The 19,932-nt window shown below is 36.8% G+C and overlaps 1 protein-coding gene across 1 annotated transcript in view; it reads left to right on the forward strand.

Moving 5' to 3' along the window:
• Positions 1-19,932, forward strand: part of FOCAD (focadhesin) — a 240,939-nt gene that overhangs the window by 146,429 nt on the left and 74,578 nt on the right. The window contains exons 19-21 of the mRNA XM_004677690.2: positions 6,586-6,724; positions 11,061-11,246; positions 15,136-15,257. Coding sequence (XP_004677747.1) covers positions 6,586-6,724; positions 11,061-11,246; positions 15,136-15,257 — 447 coding nt within the window. The remainder of the gene's footprint in view (positions 1-6,585; positions 6,725-11,060; positions 11,247-15,135; positions 15,258-19,932) is intronic.

A 19,932-nucleotide genomic window follows, 5' to 3' on the forward strand; every position in this document is an offset into this window, starting at 1 on the left:
CCTCTTGCTGCCCCTGCACCTCTGGCCTGTACCCCAGTTCTGTATGCATAAATAAATAAATCTTTAAAAAAAAAAAAGAATAGATACAGATAGGGCCTTAACAAAACTCCATTTTCTTGAATTGAATTGCCGACCTCATGTAAGGGGCTCTGAAAATAAGTCTCTTATAAAAACCAAATCCTGTGTCAGACAGGATTTCCACTCAGTAAGAACCCAAAAAATGGTTGACTGGGTTGTTGTGAAGTTTACTCAAATTAGAAGCTTTAGGAAAAGAGGGTCAATGACTCAAAAGATGTGACTTCATACTTTACCATGGGGACAACTAATATTCACAACTAATTAAAAAGAAAGAAGAAAAGGAAAAAAACAAAATAACCAGATTAGCTACTGCCTCTGGAAATATAACTTTTATTATTATTTATAATAAGCAACTGATAATGTGAATCATTCATGACAGTTACATTTTACTCTTATTTATTTATTTACTTATACATATATACATACATACAGAACTGGGGTATAGGCCAGAGGTGCAGGGGTGGTGAGAGGATTCACCAGAGACAAAGTGAGAAACAGAATAGGCACATTGACAATGTACACTGCTGAGGGGAGCAGTGGGTGGATCAGGAGGGGTCTGCTGTACCATGTGGGTCACTTCCAGGTGGGTATTGAACTCACACTGAGGTGGCTGTGGCCAGCTTGCTGGGCTGTGTCCTAACCATTGCACCACCAGGGAGGGCCCTTTAACCTTTACTTTTAACTATCCCTGAAACATTCCAGCTGAAAGTTTTTATTAAATAATTCCCCTATAATCTTGACTATTTTGTGTCTACCTATTTAAATATTATGTTTGTTTTTTTCTACTTTAGGGCTATATTCAGCCTTTGGTTATGTTTATTAGAGTTTATACTCAGTTAAATAGTACATGTTTTGTTAATATAACTCTTAGCTATCCTCTAGGGCCTAAATAGCCATAAATATCTCCTTCAACCTTCTAACATAAAGCACAGAAATGTACTTTGAATTGGGGTTACTGTGCACACATGACTTTCAACTTTTTTTTTCTGATTTAGCCCCCTTTTGTGATAGGAGTTATCTCCAGAAGTAATAGTAGTTCCCTGTAATGTATATACTCAACTGGGATTAGTATGAAGATATCTAAGCGACTTAAAAGAGTCTGCTGTCCCCCAACTTCTGATAAAGAGAGATTGCCTCTTCATTGAGAATATTCCTTCCAAGATATTACATTCTTTTTATTTTTATTGATTGCCAATTTTCAGTTTGGCTATTTAAATATCTAAGGACTGGGCCCTCCCTGGTGGCACAGCAGGTTAAAGCACAGCACTATGAAGCTTTCACAGCCACTGCAGCACAAGTTCAATCCCCAGCGAAGGGGGTGATGCACATGGCCTGGTAGAACTCTCCTGTCCTGTCTGCTGCTCCCCTCAACAGTGTAGATCTGCCTTTTCTGTTCCCCAGTCTGTCTCTGGTGAATCCTCTCACCCCCTTCATCTCTGGCCTGTGCTCCAGTTCTGTCTGCATAAATAAATAAAATCTTTAAATAAATAAATTAATTAAATATCTAAGTACTAAAAAGTTCAGAAAATGATTTGTGTATTTATGTCCTCAAACAGATCCCTAAAGGCTAAGGATATGACTGAGTCAATTCCATACCTCTGTTTTGTACATGATGACAGTGATGTAAAAATGAGGCTCATTTGCTATAAAAGTATTTTTATGTTTCTTAAGTCCCTATCAGGGAGGATGTCCTATACTGTAAAAATTAACAGTTATTCTTTGTTGTCAGAGCTTACTCATTCTACACCACGGGCATTTGATTTACTCATAAAAATGAAGGTTACCTGAACCTCTCATCTTTCCAGTGAAAGTTCATCTACATTCTTTCTTTCCACTTGTAAGAATTTCTAAGATAATATGTAAATTAGCATAATGCGAAATTCAATTTTTCTTTAAAGATTCATTTATCCATACAGAACTGGGATATGAACCAGAGGTACAGGGGTGGTGAGAGTATTCACCAGAGACAGAGTGGGGAGCAGAACAGGCTGACTGATGAAGTACACTGCTGAGGGGAGCAGTGGGCCGGTCAGGAGAGGTCTGCCACACCATGTGCATCACCTCTGGGGCTGGGGATCAAACTCGTGCTGAAGTGGCTTTAGCTTCTTATTGCGGTGCTTTAACCTGCTATGCCACCAGGGAGGGCCCAAAAGTCAATTTTTTTAAAAGAGAAATAATACATTCTTATTATTTCACCATTTTGTAGATTATAATTTAGCTAGTTCTGTAAGTTTGCCTTTCTATATGTTACTGAAAAAGATTTCTTGCTGATTGACAAACATCACTTTAAACTGTGTAACTGGGCCTCCTGCTGGCACAAAGGGTTAATTAAGTCTAAGTACTATCAAGTTAACACCAGCCACTGCAGTATGAGTTTGATCCACAGCCCTGTAGGTGACCCTCGTGACTCAGCAGACCTCTCCTGTCTCTCTCGCTGCTTTCTCAGAAGTGTATTTCAGTAGATCGATTTGTTTTGCTTCCCCCCTATGATTGGAGGAGGTGTATGTATGTGTTTGTATGTGTATGTGAGAGAGAGAGAGAACGTACGAGTTTTCCTGAGCATTTTAGCAGTTAATATATTTGTCGTAATATTGTACTTTTAATAGATATTCTTTCATATGACTTCTCTTGAGTTTCCTTAGTGGTACTCACATTGATCTTTGTTGCACTCAACTATGGGCAGAAGTTTGAGGCTTATATAGGGAAACTGGAACAAATCTTTCTTAAGAGGTGAGCCATCAGCTCCTCCCTGATGGCACCAAGGGTTAAATGTTAGCTTTATGAGCTATCCACTGCCACCACAGCTTGAGTGTGATCCCTGGCCAGGGAGGTGACCCACATGGCTCAGTAGATTTCTCCTGTCTTGCCCGCTGCTCCCCTCAGCAGTATATTTCAGTAGATCTACTTGTTCTGCTCCCTACTCTGTCTCTGGTGAATCCTCTCACTGCACCCTGCCTCACACATACCTCTGGCCTACACCCCAGCTCTTGTATGCATAAATAAATAAAATCTTAAAAAAAAAAAAAGAGGTGAGCAGAGGTCTCACAATAAGAGCTAAGTTGTTTAGGAGAATCAACTGAATTTGAAAAACCAAAGTCACAGAATAATCATACCATTTTAAGTAGGTAAAGTACATCTATTCTTAAATGACAGTACATCTGTACTTCCTTTGTAAAAACATACTTTATTACCACAAAGTAGATACATTAATATAGGCATCCAGTTATGTAAATGTGAAATTAAACAATTTAAGATACATGTATAGATCAAGTCTTTCTATCCCCAACAAGATAAATCTTTCTTTTATGGCTTTCAGAAATATTGATAGCCTGGTGCTATGAGTCATTTTGAGTAATTAGGTTAACTTAGCAGGACAGGACAGGACAAAATGTGTTATAAGAATGATCACGTCCCCTTTTTACTAAATTATTCTGGATTTGGAAACATTTGGTCACTTGAAGAGTTCACACACCAGTTTATGGTGCCGCTGAAGGTGGTGGTCATTTCTGCATATGCTTCTTTTCCTTCTGATTTGCTGCTTCTACCACCTTTGCTGCTGCTTGCTCTGCTTCTCAGCCTTACTTCATCTCTTCCACCTCTAACCCTCCTCACCTTTCCTTTCTGCCTCTTTCTTATAGCATTCCTTTTGTTTTCCTCCTTCCCTTCTTGTAAAGCAAGTATATTAAGATATAATCTGCAGCCCTCCCTGGTGGTGCAGCAGGTTAAAAGCACAGCGGTAAGAAGCTAAAGCCACTTCAGCATGAGTTTGATCCCCGCCTGTCCCAAAGATGACCCACATGGCGTGGCAGACCTCTCCTGACTTGCCTGCTGCTCCCCTCAGCAGTGTACTTCATCAGTTGGCCTGTTCTGCTCCCCACTCTGTCTTTGGTGAATCCTCTGACCAGCCCTGCACCTCTGGCCTGTACCCCAGTTCTGTATGCATAAATAAAATAAATCTTACAAAAAAAATAATCTGCACTCCATATGATCTGTCCATTTAAAGTGTTCAGTTGAATAGTGTTTATATTTTCAAAAATTATGCAAATAATTACAGAGCGATCATCTAATTTTAGAGCATTCTATCAATATTAGTGGTCAATCCCCATGATGTTTTCCCCTTCCCCTTCCCCAGCCCTAAGCAACTATTTATATGGTTTATGTCTGTATAAATTTGCTTGTTCTGGCTGTTTCTATAATGAAATCAGAGTATGTGGTCATTTGTGACTGATTTCTTATACTTAACATGTTTTCATGGTTCATTTGTATATCACATATCTGTACTTCATCCCTGTTTACAACCAAATAATATTCCACTGCATAGATAGACCACTTTAACTTGCACAATCATCAGTTGGTGGATATTTGAGTTGCTTCCATATTTTAGCTACTATGAATAACACAGTTGGTACAAGTTTTTGTATGATTGTGTATTTCATTTTTTCTTGGTTATTTAATCAGGAGTGTAATTGTTGGACCACAAGGTAACTCTGTATTCAGCATTCTGATAAACTGCCAAACAGTTCTCAAGGACCTCAGCCAGCAAGTGTGTGAGTCTTCTGATTTCTTCACATTGTTGTCATCACTCTGATTTGCATATTAGCTTAAGTGTTCACCTCTGGCCTTCACCTCCCCAGGCTCCTTATCACTTGGAAATATGATCCGATCACAGCTTCCCAGTGTTTTTATGCACTGTTATGGCTGTTCGTGTGACCGACATAGTTTCTAGCTATAGAGTTGTTGCCTGTTTCCCTCAGTATGCTGTTCAGATATTATTTTCACCTTGTACTCTGATAGGCAAAATGTTAGGAAGTGAGGCAATGGACCCAGATTCAGTTCCTTTTGGTGAACAATTGAAAAATTTGACTAACTAGGACTTTTTTTTTTGAAAGATTTATTTATCCATACAGAACTAGGGTACAGGCCAGAGGTGCAGGGGTGGTCAGAGGATTCACCAGAGACACAGTGGGGAACAGAATAGGCAGATTGATGAGGTACATTGCTGAGGGGAGCAGGGGGTGGGTCAGGAGAGGGCTGCCACACCATGTGGTTCATCTCCGGGGCAGGTAGGGATTGAACTCATGTTGAAGTGGTTTTAGCTTCTTAGTGCTGTGCTTTAACCCGCTGTGCAATCAGGGAGGGCCCTAACTAGGACTTGTTACTTACTCTATAAGATAACCCTTGATAATACTAAACCTGGCAAGTTCCAAGGATGTATGCTCACCAGAGACTCTTAGAAAAGCCTGCTTGTCCAAATCAAAAGATTTGTAAAAGTACCAAAATTTCTCTGCTGTGGTTTCATACCACTAAATGCTATTATATTCTATGTAGAACATGCATTATTGTTACCTCTTTAATTATGGGTGGTAAGGTCCTGTGAGAATTAGGAATGCAATGTTGAATTAAATCTTGTCTTGGAAAAGTGCTCAGGCTGTCAGGGTGTTTCCCCCCGCCTTCACTAGTGAAAAGAACACTAGTTATGGTTGAAAGGCTTCATTGGAGTGGAGGTTATTATACTTAAGAGAAGCATTTCCTCTCTGTTTTCTTTTATCCCCCTACAAGAATCCTGACTCAGTGCAGTTCTTAAATGGAACAGTACTTTGGGGACCTATGAAGAAGGCAGTCTGCAGGAATTGTTAATTATTTCTAAAAATAACTCCGGGAGACAGTCTAATGGTAATGACTGGGTTCTGGCACTTTATGGTTATAGCAACCACTTTTATATATTTTGATTTCCTCCCCTAATGCTTAATTATCTCCATGTGGGCATTATGATGGTGTGTCATTGAAAGTATTAAAAATTTAATTAATTGCTTGACAGTTAAATCTTGTGGAAACTACAATAGGGATAATCTTTTTACATTTTTAATTTTTGATTCAAACAAACCCAACTAATCACAGAGCAACCACAAAACCTGCAAACTGCAAATTATACACAATGAAGTATAGCTACCAATTACAGATTTCAGTGTTTTATATCCTATAGCAATGACCTGCTAAATATTAAAAAAAAAAAAAACAAAAAACAAAAAAACTAAAGTATGCTCTCCTTTCTGATCTCTACTACATATCCTACTGGAAGGTTTTAAACTTTGCCATAGACATATAACTAAATCACAAATTAAAAAACAGTATTCAGACAGGCAAATATTTAATTTAAACCATAGAATTTCTATATATTGAATATGTCACTGTTTTAACTTTATTGTTGGATGTTGTAAAATGTGGGCTTATTAGGTTTTTATAACAATCATTGCTCATGCTGATTTATGGTGATTTTTTTTTACTGTATTGTCATTAGTTCTTTATCTGTATCTGTGGTTATAACTAATAAAATGATTTGAGCTTGCCATTTGGTTAATCTGAAAATGAATAGATTTTTTTCAAAACTTTTATGGGCTTCTGTCATTATAGAGCAACCAATCTAACTCAACTGGCATAAATCTTAGCATAAAAAGGATTTTTAAAAAATGATCTTAAGTATTAGTTTTACCTTCTCTGTCATTTCAGATAAGACCAGAAATCCCTGATGAACTAGATGAAGATGAAGATGAGGAAGATGAGAGTGAGGACAAAGACATGGATCTTTCCATCCCAGGCTACTGTTATCTCAAACTGTTGTCACTCACTGCTCCTGTGGTTTTACCAGGTGACTCCTCTGTAGTGGCAGGAAAGCTGAAATGTCTCTGTGATTTTATCTGTCTGATGGTGTCTTGTGATGTGTACACATTATTACTAAATTTAATCTTAGGAGCTTATTTTCTATCTGACATGCAAAACACAGCCTTCAGTTCTATAAGAACTGCTTAAGCTTTGTAGAGTCCAAATACATCAAAAAATGTTGAACCCAGGAAAACTGAATTAGAAAACTAAAATTAGTTTAAACAACCTTTTTCACTAAAAATTAAAATTCATTTCAAAAGCTAAAGTTATTCTAGAGGAAAAATTTGCAGTGGGACGTTAACTTTCACATAATAGTTCTTTACTATAGAAGTTAAAAGATTGTTAGGCTCTTTAGAGATTTTCTAGGTAGTTTCCTCATTACATTTTATTTTTTTGTAGGTTACTCTGAAGAATGTACCAATATCTGAGAACTATAAATTAATGATTTTTAAAAAATGGCCTTTCAGTTTTTAAAAACTTATGGAAAGTTATTTACATATTTTGATCATCCTATATGGGTGTCATGTTTAGAAATGAAAATTATATGTCCTATCTTAGAAGTGGCAGGTGGTCACATCTGAGAAATGTGATTGGGAATTTGTATTACTTTATTTTAATTTTAATTTTCTGACTACTACAGACTTTCTCCAAGTAATCCATTGTGATTAAGTAGCTTTGCAGGATTGACCAACATTCTGCCGAGTATGCACCTACTACTGCATTTAGTCTAATTCTATTTTGCATGTTTATGGATGTTAAATTGTAATTTCTGAAAATCAAAGCAAATAAACACAACCAACATCATCTTATCTTTCCAATGGTCTCATTAGCTGGTAATGTAGATGGGTTATTTCCCCCCATTGGTTTATACCATATGGTGACTAACAAGGAATTCAGTCAAATGTATACTATTTCTTTCTAGACAAAACTTCTTTCCCAACCCTGTGCCTCAGAGAAAACTGAGTAGTGCAGCTTAGACCTTGTTTTTTCTCCTGCCGTACAGAATAAGCATTAAAAATGTTTCCCTTTTTCCCTCTTCACTTCTTTCCCCTTCCTACCTCATGGGTCATTAGGAGTCTAGGTTGTGGCCTGCAGTTATTAGTGAGTCCAAAGGAGGGAAAACCTTCATTGTTCCAAAGTTCCTTCTGTTTTCTAAAATGGTCGCAGAGTTCACAGTCTTCTTGGGTGTTTTTAAGTACCTTGTTCCCTCAAATGTACTCTGGCCTGTGGTATTAGAAGAAGAAAGATGGTTGTTGTGAAGGTATGTGTGGCTTCTGTCTTCCTCTTGTGTGCAGTGCTGGGGTTGCCCTCACCTGGCTCTTCTGACAGTTTGCACTTGACAGTTATTGGTGTCCTGAGAAACAGCGGCAGTAGGTGAGGTCAGCAGCTCTATTGGTCAGAGAAAACTCAGTGGTCAAGTGGGTGGTCTTAGATGCTGTGTTTGGTAAGCTATGTCACAATGGGCAACATTGCCCATTTTTCTATGCCTTACTTCCCCTGAGCTTACGGAATAACACAAAAAGAACCAGAAAATGGTACCAGCCTTATGAATCTAAAAAGAACAAGTGAATGATGTGTCTTTGGTTTTAGGTGCTCTAGGAAGAAAACCAGTTTGTACTCAGTGAATGTGCATCCTGGCCTTTCTCCTTTTAATCCCTTTGAAGTGAACCCAAAAGCAGCTGCAAAATTAACCAAGTATTTTGCCTTGTTTTTGAATAGGGATGCTACTGGGTTTTGATCTTTTTTTTTTTTTAATAACAGTAGTCATACAAAAAGTTGCAAAAACAGTTTAGAAAGTTCCTGTGCACCATCCAGCCACCTACTCCCATTGATTGATAACATCTCACATAACCTTAGGTCATTATTAAAACCAGAAAAGTGACATCAGAACAAAACAATTAACTATAGACCTTTTGAACTTAACCCATTTTTTTCCCTATATGTTATATTTTCTTCTGGGATTAGCTTTTTTTCATGCAGCATGTCTTTGAGAGTCATCCAAACAATTATCTGTATCTATTGTTCATTGTTTTATTACTAAGTAGCATTCCTTTATAAGATGTAATATAGTTTGCTTTTTCTGGTACCTATTGAATGACATCTGGGATTTGAGCTGCTTTAAAGTTTTATTCATAATACTCCGTGTCAGTTCCCAAATTTTCTCTGGTCATCAGAAAGGAAAAGATTGGGCGAGGTTCAAAGACAATAAAGAAAAGTTCCTAGTTGCTACTTTGGGGGGAGGGGCTGGGCCACTTTGTTGTGGCAAACAAGTTAAACCAGGCAGTGGGGGTGGGGGGACAGATCACCCATCACATGCCCAGGAGCAGGCCAGAGAAGCTTGAGCTGCTACGGATGGTGAGGGCTACCCCGGAACCATTGTCCACTAACATAGAGGCATATTGGCCAGCCTACAGCTGCAACGGCCCTGCACGCATGCCATGGATACCTCTCTACAGCTCTCCAGCCCTGAAATGGTTGCTACTTTTGTGGCTAGGGGAAGATGGTACTCTGTATGCAGTGGCACAAATGGCATCTTGAAGCTATTGTCAGGGCTGGCATTATTTGCTAATCCTTAGTTCATTGAAGAGGTAGATTTCCATTTCCAGACTAGTCTATGGCAGATGTATGTGTACTTGTATGTTGACATATACCAGATCTTTCCAGAGTGACATCCCTTCTGAGAAAGCATGAAATGACTTCCTTTCACTATGACTCTTCTGGTCTCACAAGCAGATGATGCTTACTTAAAATCTGAGACATCTCTACTCAAGCTCATTTTGAAGTAGTAATACATATGCATATATATGCATGAATTGGGGTGTGTGGCCTGCAGTTGGATGTTACTCATCTCTTTCATTTAAATCATTGATTATAAGCATCTGGGCTGGAAAGGGTAGGAACATTCCAGTGGAGTAATAGAGGAGAGTTTTATAGAGGGACTATTTAAAATTGTGTTGTCAAGGTTAAGGGAAATTCATAAGCAATGGTTAGTGTCCCCAGCCTGAGGAGGTAAGTGGAGGCTAACAGGAGAATAAGAGAGAGTATCTGTGCCATAAATAGGACTGCTTAACAAGAGCCAAGACCTGCAGGAGATGAATACAGGCAAACTAGAGTGATGCTGCAGGAGGGTGTCTGGGGAATACATTCCCTGGCTTCTCTCCCTTTCTACCATCTGACTTCCTGCCACTCTCCCATTGGATGAAGCCAACTAGAAGCCAGGGAATAAGGAAGACTATTGAGTTGCTAAAGATTATTCTTCCACAGTGTGCAACAGGGTTAAGGGACCAGAAGGTAGATCTGGAGGGGTCAAGGGAAAACCTGTCGTATAGATGTTATCTGGGCTTTGAGTTGAGAAGCTGGGTTCCACCTGGGAAGGTTCTATAAAGGAATGACAGAACTGGGCATGAGACAGATGTGCCTGTGAGCACGCGCTGCTACCTTTAATCAGGGGCATTCAAAGGAGACATCCAGGTCTATTCAGAATGAAATTCCAGTTTCATTTGGTGGATCTTTGCTTTTTATTTCTATAGGAGGTAACAGGCAATGGTTTCCTTTTTTGTTTACCCTATAATTTGTTTAGCTTTCATGTTTTTGTGGATTTTGTTTCTGTAATGGGCAACCTCTAGTGGTCTTTAGGAAAACAACACTTGAATATAAACCTTTGGTCTTATCAAGTATTTTATTTATTGCCTTCGAATCCCACATACCTGTATTATCTCACAATAAGTAAAAATGTCAAGCAGTAAAGATTTTGGACTTAACAGAAGAGCGCAACCAAAAAAACTGAGCTCATTTTTTTAAAAGATTTATTTATGCATACAGAATTGGGGTACAGTCCAGAGGTGTGGAGGGTAAGAGGCAGATTGGGGAGCAGAACAGACAGATGTACTGAGATACATTGCTGAGGGGAACAGCAGGCAGGACAGGCGAGGTCTGCTATGCCATGTGGGTCTCCTTCTTGGTCGAGATTGAACTCATGCTATAGTGACTGTGGCTAACTTCATAGTGCTGTGTTTCAACCCATTGTGTCACCAGGGAGGGCCCCATTTTTTTTTAATAGCTACAGAATGATGGATAGTCTTAAAGACCTCTCTGAAAATACCTAACTGGCAAGAGGGATCAGAGCAGCTCACATGGAAATATGGGATGAGTGTGTTCCAGGTGAAAGGAATATTGAACAAAGGGATGGAAATAAAGAGTTGTCTTTTATTTTATGGGGTTCATCTTCAAGTACAACAAAGTTTAAATGCATGAGTTGAGCATGAATTTTTCCGTCCTAGCATACTGTGTTTACTTTTGATCTCCTTTTTATCCTTTTCCAGCTTTGGAGGAGTTTTTTACATCACTGGTGAAGCAAGAAATGGTGAATATGCCCCGTGGAGTGTATCACTCTGCATTAAAAGGAGGTCCCCGCTCAGACCAAGGAAAGACCGTAGCTGGAATTCCAAATTTCATTTTGAAAATGTATGAAACCAATAAGCAACCAGGATTGAAACCTGGGCTGGCAGGTAAGCATAGTAATAGTACTAAGGTGTGGGTTTTTATGTAATGATTTTGCTTCCACTTCCAAGTAGAGTATAAAAATTCATCATGACAAGGCATTGCTGCTGCTGCTGATGCTGCTGCTAACAGTAGACACAACAAATCAGTTTAAGGCCTCAGAGAATTCTGACACAGATGAATAGACTAAAATTCCAGAACAGGGAGAATATTTTATGATATTACTGTTGCCCAGTCCTTGGTGGATATTCATTGAGTCTGGATTGTGGTCTAATGTTGGGATTTGGCCCAGGAAGAAGTCTACTGGAGAATAATAAAAATAGTGGAACTTTGAGTGTTTCCATAGGACTAGGTGACAAATTGATTGGACTAAGGAATGCCCACCTAGCTGTTAAGACAGTATTTCTCAGTGTGTGTGTGTTGCCAGAGGAGGTTAGCATTTAAATCAGCAGACTGAGTAAAGATCACCCCTCACCAATATGGATGGGCAACATCCAATTTGTTGAGAGCCTGAATAGAACAAAAAAGATAGAAACAGTGATTTTGGTCTCTTTCCTTGGGCTGAGACATCCAAACTCTTCTTCCCTTGGACATTGGCGTGCCTGGTTCTGAGGCTTTGGGACTCAGACTGAATTACACCAAGACTTTACTGGGTCTCCTCCAGATAGCAAAGAAGAGTGTGCAGCTTCTCAGTCTCCATAATTTGTGAGCTAGTTCTTAAAATATGTATTCCTTTATCTGTCTGTCCACTTGTCCATCTGTCTGTCTATTTCTCTGTATGTCCTCTTGGTTTTGTTCTCTGAAGTCTCTGCTACAGGTGACAAATTGGAACATTCCCTGAGACATTTCCTGAATGTTGAATTTGCACTGAAAGTTAAAGTACAAGGTTGATGTTTCTGAAAGGCAAAGTGAAATCCTCTTTCACTGTTATCTTACTTAAGAAACAAAGACTGGATAGAACAGATTTGAAAACAAAGCCCATAAGTAATGAACTGATACTGAAGAGCAGTAGCTCTTTTCAGCTGGATGCACTTACTAATTCTGACCTCAGCTGGAGGCTGAAATCCAGGCTTGATCTTAGCAAGAAACATACAGGAGGCAGAGAAACCAACAGAGATCTTGACATTCATGTGGTGCTTGAATAACAAAAGTGGGGATTTCAGAGACCTCACACGCACAGAGCCTGTTTCTCCCTCAAGATATCTGCCTAACTTGGGTTGGAAGGCTAAAGAACTAAACTGAAAACCTTTGAAGACAGATCTAAATCTTCCATACATTTGTCTGTATTGAGGAGTCAAAAACAGATTAGTCTATAAGTTGAAAATCTTGTGGGAGACGTGCCTTAGGAAGAGAGTTGAAGCAGAAGTAGATTGTGACTTACCCAAGCATTAATCAAACCTGACCTTTGTCATACTCTGATCAGTCCTTCATTCTGTCTGTGTAACAAAGAAGAGAAACTCCTCTCTGATACAAGATAATGTCATTTAGAATTTCTGTGGTTCTTTCATATACTGTCTAGTAGATAGTGAAAAGGTATGAGGCATAAGAAAAAAGAAATAGCTAGGAAAAAATAGGACATTTGTAAAGACGAAGAAGTCACTCCATTCAGAAAATAACACAGTTCTACTTAGTGTACATGAAATAGCATAGCTTAAACTATATATGACAAGCACAGATAAATTAAACTTATACAGTGATACATACTAGCTATTGTTAGTACACTGGGAAAGATACATATGACAAAATATTAGCAGAACAAAAAGAGGAAATAAAGCTACTGTTTTTAGTAGCTTGAAGAACAAACCAAAATAGGCCAAAAAAATCAATAGCTTATAAAACTTGAATACTATAAACAACCTTATTACATACATATAGAATGTTGTATGTTGCAGCAAGAAAATTTTCATACTTTTTAACTATACATGTGAAGATTACCCAGATAACCATATGTTTGACCATAAGTTTCCAACATACTTTAAAATATTGAAATCACTTTTAGAATTTGTTCTCTGATAACAAATGGATATAACTAAAAATACATAAGAATATGTAAGATACATAAATGGTACATTACATACATAGGAAAACTAGAATGTATCTAACAGTCTGGAAGTTGAATAATAGACATAAATAAACCATGGATCAAAAATCAGAATGAAAATTAGAAAATATTTCAAACTGAGTAATACTGAAAATAGCTATATCACTACTTGTAGGAATATAGCTTAAACATTGTTAGAGAGAAATTTATACCTGTGGTGCTCTTACTAGTAGAGAAGAAAGAAAACCATCACTTATACTTCCAGCTCTAGAAGTTTGGTAAATAACTACAAATTAAACAAGAGAGGCTAGTACAGAGAGAGGGAGACAGCGAGAGGTGCGAACAAGAACGACAGAGAGAAGGCATTTATCTGATGAAGGACTCATTTCTGGATTATGCAAAGAATTTTTGCAAGGTGGATACTCAGTAGGAAGAAAAGAATTAAATGAGCACCAAAAAGAGGGTGTTATGTCTAATGAACATATGAGTAGATGGTCAATTTCATTGGTCATAAGTAAAATACAAATTAGGGTTGAAATAAATTACCTCTCTACCTACTTAACAGAAAAGCTAAAATGAAGAAGGATGAAAAGTGAAACATACTGGTAAATATTTGGATCACTCTGTTGGTGAGACTATAAGGAAGTTCCACTACTTTGGAAACATATTTGAACAATTTATACCCTGTTACCCAACAGTTTCATTCTTGGGATAAACCCAAATAAAGTCACTAAAAGACAAGCTACTAGTATTCATAGTATCTCTGCTTGAGTAGCCCTAACCTTGGAACTTGTCTAAATACCAGTTAAGAGTAAAATGGATCAATGAATTTTATATTTACATGCTCTAGAATTATTCAGCAATGAGAATGACTGTTCTTTAAGTGTCAGTAACAACATGAATGATACTCACTGTAATTATATTGAGTGATATAAAAATAGATATAAAAATATATGGACAGTGACATCATTTATCTAAAATACCAAAATAAGTGAAATGATTGCCAAAATCTATACTTCCTTAAGGGTCATGGGGATATGACTGGAAGGAGACACGAGGAAGGAATGTCATGAGGAAGGAATGTTTTGTTTCCTGATCTGGTTTCTGACTGTATGTTTATTCAGCTCACGACAATTGATTGTGCTGTATACTTAAGTGTGCTTTTCAGTATGTATAGCTCTTCAATGTGATGTTTAAAAATATGATTGCTGTGTCTTAAATGACCTTAATCCTTGAATGTGTTTTGTTATTTGCTCAAAAACACCCAGATAGTTTCCAAAAGTAGTCTAACTATACTACCTGCTTTTTTGATGGACCATAGGCCCCAGATGGAGCTGAAAGTTTTGCTGAGAACTTAAATTGATCAGGATGGGGAGGATTGGAAGGAGAAAAGTTAGAGAAGGAGGAAGGAGAAAATGTGAGTCAATATATGTAAATTCAGGTCTGAGGGAAAACTTACCTATTTGTAAAAATAAAGTAAAGGAACCTATGTTATTAGGAATTGATGATTGATAAGCACAAGTATGTTTCTTTAATTGAAATTTAATTTTTAAAGGTCAATAGAATCACAACAGTTTACATAGGTCATGAATTTTAATTCATTAATTTGTTTACAAATGAGTAAGGCTTTTAAAAGTGATAGTTAAAGCTAGTAATCTTTTATCTCTCCCATTTTTGTTTCCTTGGATACCAAGTCAAAAACCATAATTTGCTTAGCAAAAACTTTTCATTTCTAAATCTTTCTAGCCAGATTAGTTGAATGTGGATTATTGAAGCTATAATTAGTTGAATGTGGATTATTGAAGCTTGTTTTCCATAAGAAATAGTTTCATTATAAGTATCATTTTTTTTTCAAGGTGGTATGTTATTTTGTTACGATATTTCAATGTATCAGAGTAAAGATGGGAAACCACTGAACCGACTGATGGCCAGTAGAGGGCGAAGTTTCAAGCAGACCTCACTTGCTTTGGTGCATGAGGTAGGTTCCTTTGTACTCTCTTCCTACTTTGTATATCCTTTGTAGTTTCCTTCTTTCACTTTATTTTTAGTTAAATTTGGTGTTTGGAAGTAATTTTTTTTTCATAATTTTTTAGACATTTATTTATTTTGTATAGAAGAACTGTATTGTATACCGCTGGTGTAGGGGTTAAGAGGATTCACTAGAGACAGAGTGGGGAGCAAAGCAGTGGGTCTACTGAAATACACTGTTGAGGGGAGCAGCAGGCAAGACAGGAGAGGTCAGCTGCACCACATGTGAGTTAGCTCCCTGCCCGAGGATTGATCTCAGGCCATAGAGACAACAGACATAACCCCTAGGCCACAGGGGGCCCCATGTTTTATCATAATTAATGTAAGTTGCTCTTAAAGATAACCAAAATAACTGACCTAACTGAATGCTAAAGTATTCTGCTGTTTTTCTGAGAGAAACAGGCATTCTTACCTTACTACCCAGCCTTCCTTAGGAAGTTATTTCTAGGAATTTGGTTTATTTCTTGAATGTTTAACTTCATTGTTCAGAATAAGTATTAACTTATTACATAAAGAAATAACTTGTCCATATCTTAATTCTCATCAATTGCAAGTTTGTAGGTCATCAGTATTTATACTATGTGAAACAGTAAATAAAAGTGGAAGAAGAAATATCCTTTGGTTTCCAGCCACCCCTTTTAAAATAAAATAAGATGATGTTGTTCAATGATTTGTACCAAATACCAGCATTGTAGATTATAGGATTATCAAAGGAAAGAAACTAAAAAGTAGTTGGAAAATGCATTTATTGTTGATTTTAAAAATTTATGACAGCCACCCCTCCCTGGTGGCGCAACGGGTTAAACAGCAGCACTGCAAGCTAGCCAAGGACACTTCACTGTGAGGTCGATCCCCAGCCAGGGAAGTGACCACATGGTGCACCAAATCTCCCCTCAGCAGTGTACTTTGTGAATCTGCCTGTACTGCTCCCCACTCTGTCTCTGGTGAACCCTCTCACCACCCCTGCACCTCTGGCCTGTACCTCAGCTCTGTATGTATAAATAAATACTTTTTTTAATAATATAGTAGTTTATTTTTACATCATTTTGTACTGTATAAATAATTTTTAAAAAAAAAAATTATGACAGCCATGCTTATAAATTAAAATAGATGAATAGGCCCTCCCTGGTGGCGCAGCAGGTTAAAGCACTGCACTAAGAAGCTAAAGCCACTTCCGCATGAGTTCGATTCCCATCTGCCCCGGAGGTGACCACATGGCGTGGCAGACCTCTCCTGACCCGCCCGCTGCTCCCCTCAGCAGTGAACTTCATAGATCTGCCTGTTCTGCTCCCACTCAGTCTCTGGTGAAGCCTCTCACTGCCCCTGCGCCTCTGGCCTGTACTCCAGTTCTGTATGTACAAATAAATAAAACTTTAAAAAATAAATAAATAAATAAAAGAGATGAATAAAAACAATCTATCATAGCAGAGAGATTTATATAGGTTAGACATAAGTTATGTACCAGTTATCAATGGAAAAATATTCATTATAAAAATTCAATGTATTTAAGAATAATTCAGACTTTTAAGATTTTTGTACAAATCTAATTTTGTTATGTAATTCATAAATCTTAGTATCACTAAATTTGTTTGATTATATTCTGTATCTTACCACTTACTGCCAATTAGCATAGCAAAGCATATATTTTTAATTAAAGAAACATTGCATTATAACATTATATAAATTTCAGTATGATTTCCCCGTGAAATTCCTACCACCCGTTCTCCTGTGCACCATTACCATTGTCCCTTGTGTTCTTCCTACTCCTGTCCTGACCCTTCCCCCTCCTCTTCCCCTATAGAATGTCTCTGATTTATATAGTTGCCCAATGCTTTTGATTTTTACTGTATTATAGTTACTTTTTTTCTGATTCTTATTTTTTTTTTCCTCTACATTCCTCCAGTAAGTGAGACCGCTCGATATTTTTCTTTTTCGTTCTGGAATATTTCACTGAGCATAATCCCTTCCAGCTCTACCCTTGTTACTGAAGGGTATGAGTTCATTATCCTTTTTGATTGCTGAATAATATTCTGTTCTTTAAATATACCACATCTTGATCCCAGCATCTATTTTTGGGCAATTGGGTTACTTCAATAACTTACCTATTGAAAATTGTACTGTAGTAAACATAGGGTGTTGGTGTCCTTTTGAATTAATGTTTTTGTGTTCTTTGTGTAGATTCCTAGAAGTGGAATTGCTGGATCATGTGGAAGATCAATTTTTAATAGTTTGAGAAACCTCCATGTATCTTTCCATAGTGGTTGTACCAGTTTGCATTCTCAGATACTTAGTTTGTTTTCAGTTCTTGATGATTATAAATTAAGTTACAGTAAATATGTGATTGTATCACTTCAACATAGGTATTTTTTTTGTATGTTTTGGTAAATATTAAGAAATGGCACAATGGATCAAATGGAATTTGTTTTTATTTATTTACTTATTTTTGAGGAATCCTCATACTGTTTTGCATAATGGCTGCACCAAATTTACATTCCTAACAATGGTGTACAAGGGCCTCTTCTCTCCAACACACGTCTGTTGTCTTTCTAATAATAGCCATTCTGACAGGTCTGAGGTGATTGCTTATTTTTGTATTGCTGTTTGGTTTTCATTTCCCTAGTAATATGAGATGATGAACATCTTTTCCTATGCCTGTTGGCTATCTATTTGCCTATTTTTAAATTATGTTGTCTGCTTTTCTGTTGAGTTGTATGGGTTCTTTGAAAAGTTTGGATATTAACTCCTTATGGGACATATGATTGAATATGTGTTCTCCCATTCACTGACTATGTTTGTTGCAAATTTCCTTTGCTGTGCAATCTGTGTAGAACTGTGCAGAAGTTTTTTTTAGTTTGATGTCGTCCCATTTATTTATTTTTGCTTTTGCTTTCCATTCTGTTGGAGTTGAATCCTAAACAGATCTTTTAAAGGCTGATGTCAAGGACTTTATCATCTATGTTTTATCTGTTTTACGGTTTCAAACCTTGTATTCATATCTTTGATCCATTTTTAATTAATTTTTAGTATGGTGTGACAGTGATCTGTTTCATTATTTTGTATGTAACTGTGCAGTTTCCCCAAAACCATTTACTGAAGAGATTTACATTGCTCTGTTGTAAATTCTTTTTTCTTTCATCATAAATTAGTTGTCCATGTATGTGTACTTTTATTCTAGGATTCCCAATTCTGTTCCACTGATTTATGTTTTTTCTTATTCCAGAATCATACAGTTTTAGTTACAGTAACTTTGTATTATGGCTTGAAGTTGGAGAACATGATACCTCCATTTCTGTATTTTTCTCAAGATTGCCATGGTTGTTTGTTTTTCCAAATAAATAAATTTCATGATAATTTTCTCTATTTCCATAAAGAATGGCATTGGAATTTTGATGGACATTGTACTGAATCAAAATAGAGGTGGTTTTAGTCACCCACCTTTATCCTATGCTGCCTATGTTCCTTTCATATATCTAATTGGAGGGTTATCTTTATTTAGGTCAATGTTTTGTTCTATTACTATAAATCTTGCACATATGTTGTTAAATTTCACAAGAATTTTATGTCCCTAAACATTTTAATTTGCTAATGCTCTTAGATTGCTTCTGTGTGTATTTCCTACTGTTAATTTCTATCTGTATTTCCTACTGTTAATTGCTAGTGTATAAACATACTTTTATCTTTCAATGATCTTATAAAATCTACTTACATATTTTTAAAATTTTTTCTTTTTTTCATTGTAACTCAGTCTGTGAGTTCAGTCTGTGTTTTGCTCTTTCTAATCTGTATGACTTTCACCTCGCTTTCATGCCTCATTATAGTGCCTTGGTTCTCCATTATAGTTATAAATAGGTGTGTAAGAGTAGACATTGTTTACTTGTTCATAGTTTTAGGAGAAAGCATTTGGTGTTTAAAATTAAAAATTATAATAGTTTTTATAAATATCCTTTATCAGTCTGAGGTGGTTTGCCTTAATTCTGAAGTTTCTAAATTGTTTTTGTCCAATTGGATGTTGGATTTTGTCAAATGTTTATCAATATCATGAATTTTTAGGTGATTTTCATATGCAACCTTGCATTGCTGAAATAACATCCACTTATTCGATTTTATCTGCTGATATTTTATTCAATATTTCTGCCTCTGTTCATAAGGGATATTTTTTCTGTAGTTTCATTGTGATATCTTTGCTTGGTGTGTTATCAGGGCAATATTACTCTAGTAATAGTATTAGTATTACTAATTACCAGTGTTACTATCATTACTTTAGTGCAAACATCTGGGCTAGGAGTTTCTTTAGTAATAAATACCTATAATTATAAATTCACTTTTTTTTTTTTTTTAAATATAGGAGACTACTGTCTCCTTTTCATCCCTACTAATCCTGAGTGGCACAAGATGCAAGGCAAAATACAAGACAGTATCTATCACTTTTGAGAAAATGTAAACTTAATAAAAGAGGAAGTTAATTTTGGTCACATGTAGCTCCAATACTTGGTATTCTTGACACACAGTATACTTAATAAATTTTTATTGAATTAATTAGTTTAATATTTTTGAAACTTGGTTGTGTTTTATATTTCGTGAGCATATTTAGTGGAATTGCTTCTTTTTTTTCCCAGAAATGTTGT

This window comes from Condylura cristata, unplaced genomic scaffold (assembly GCF_000260355.1).
Source record: "Condylura cristata isolate star-nosed mole 26May11 unplaced genomic scaffold, ConCri1.0 scaffold00006, whole genome shotgun sequence".
Taxonomy (NCBI): Eukaryota; Metazoa; Chordata; class Mammalia; order Eulipotyphla; family Talpidae; genus Condylura; species Condylura cristata.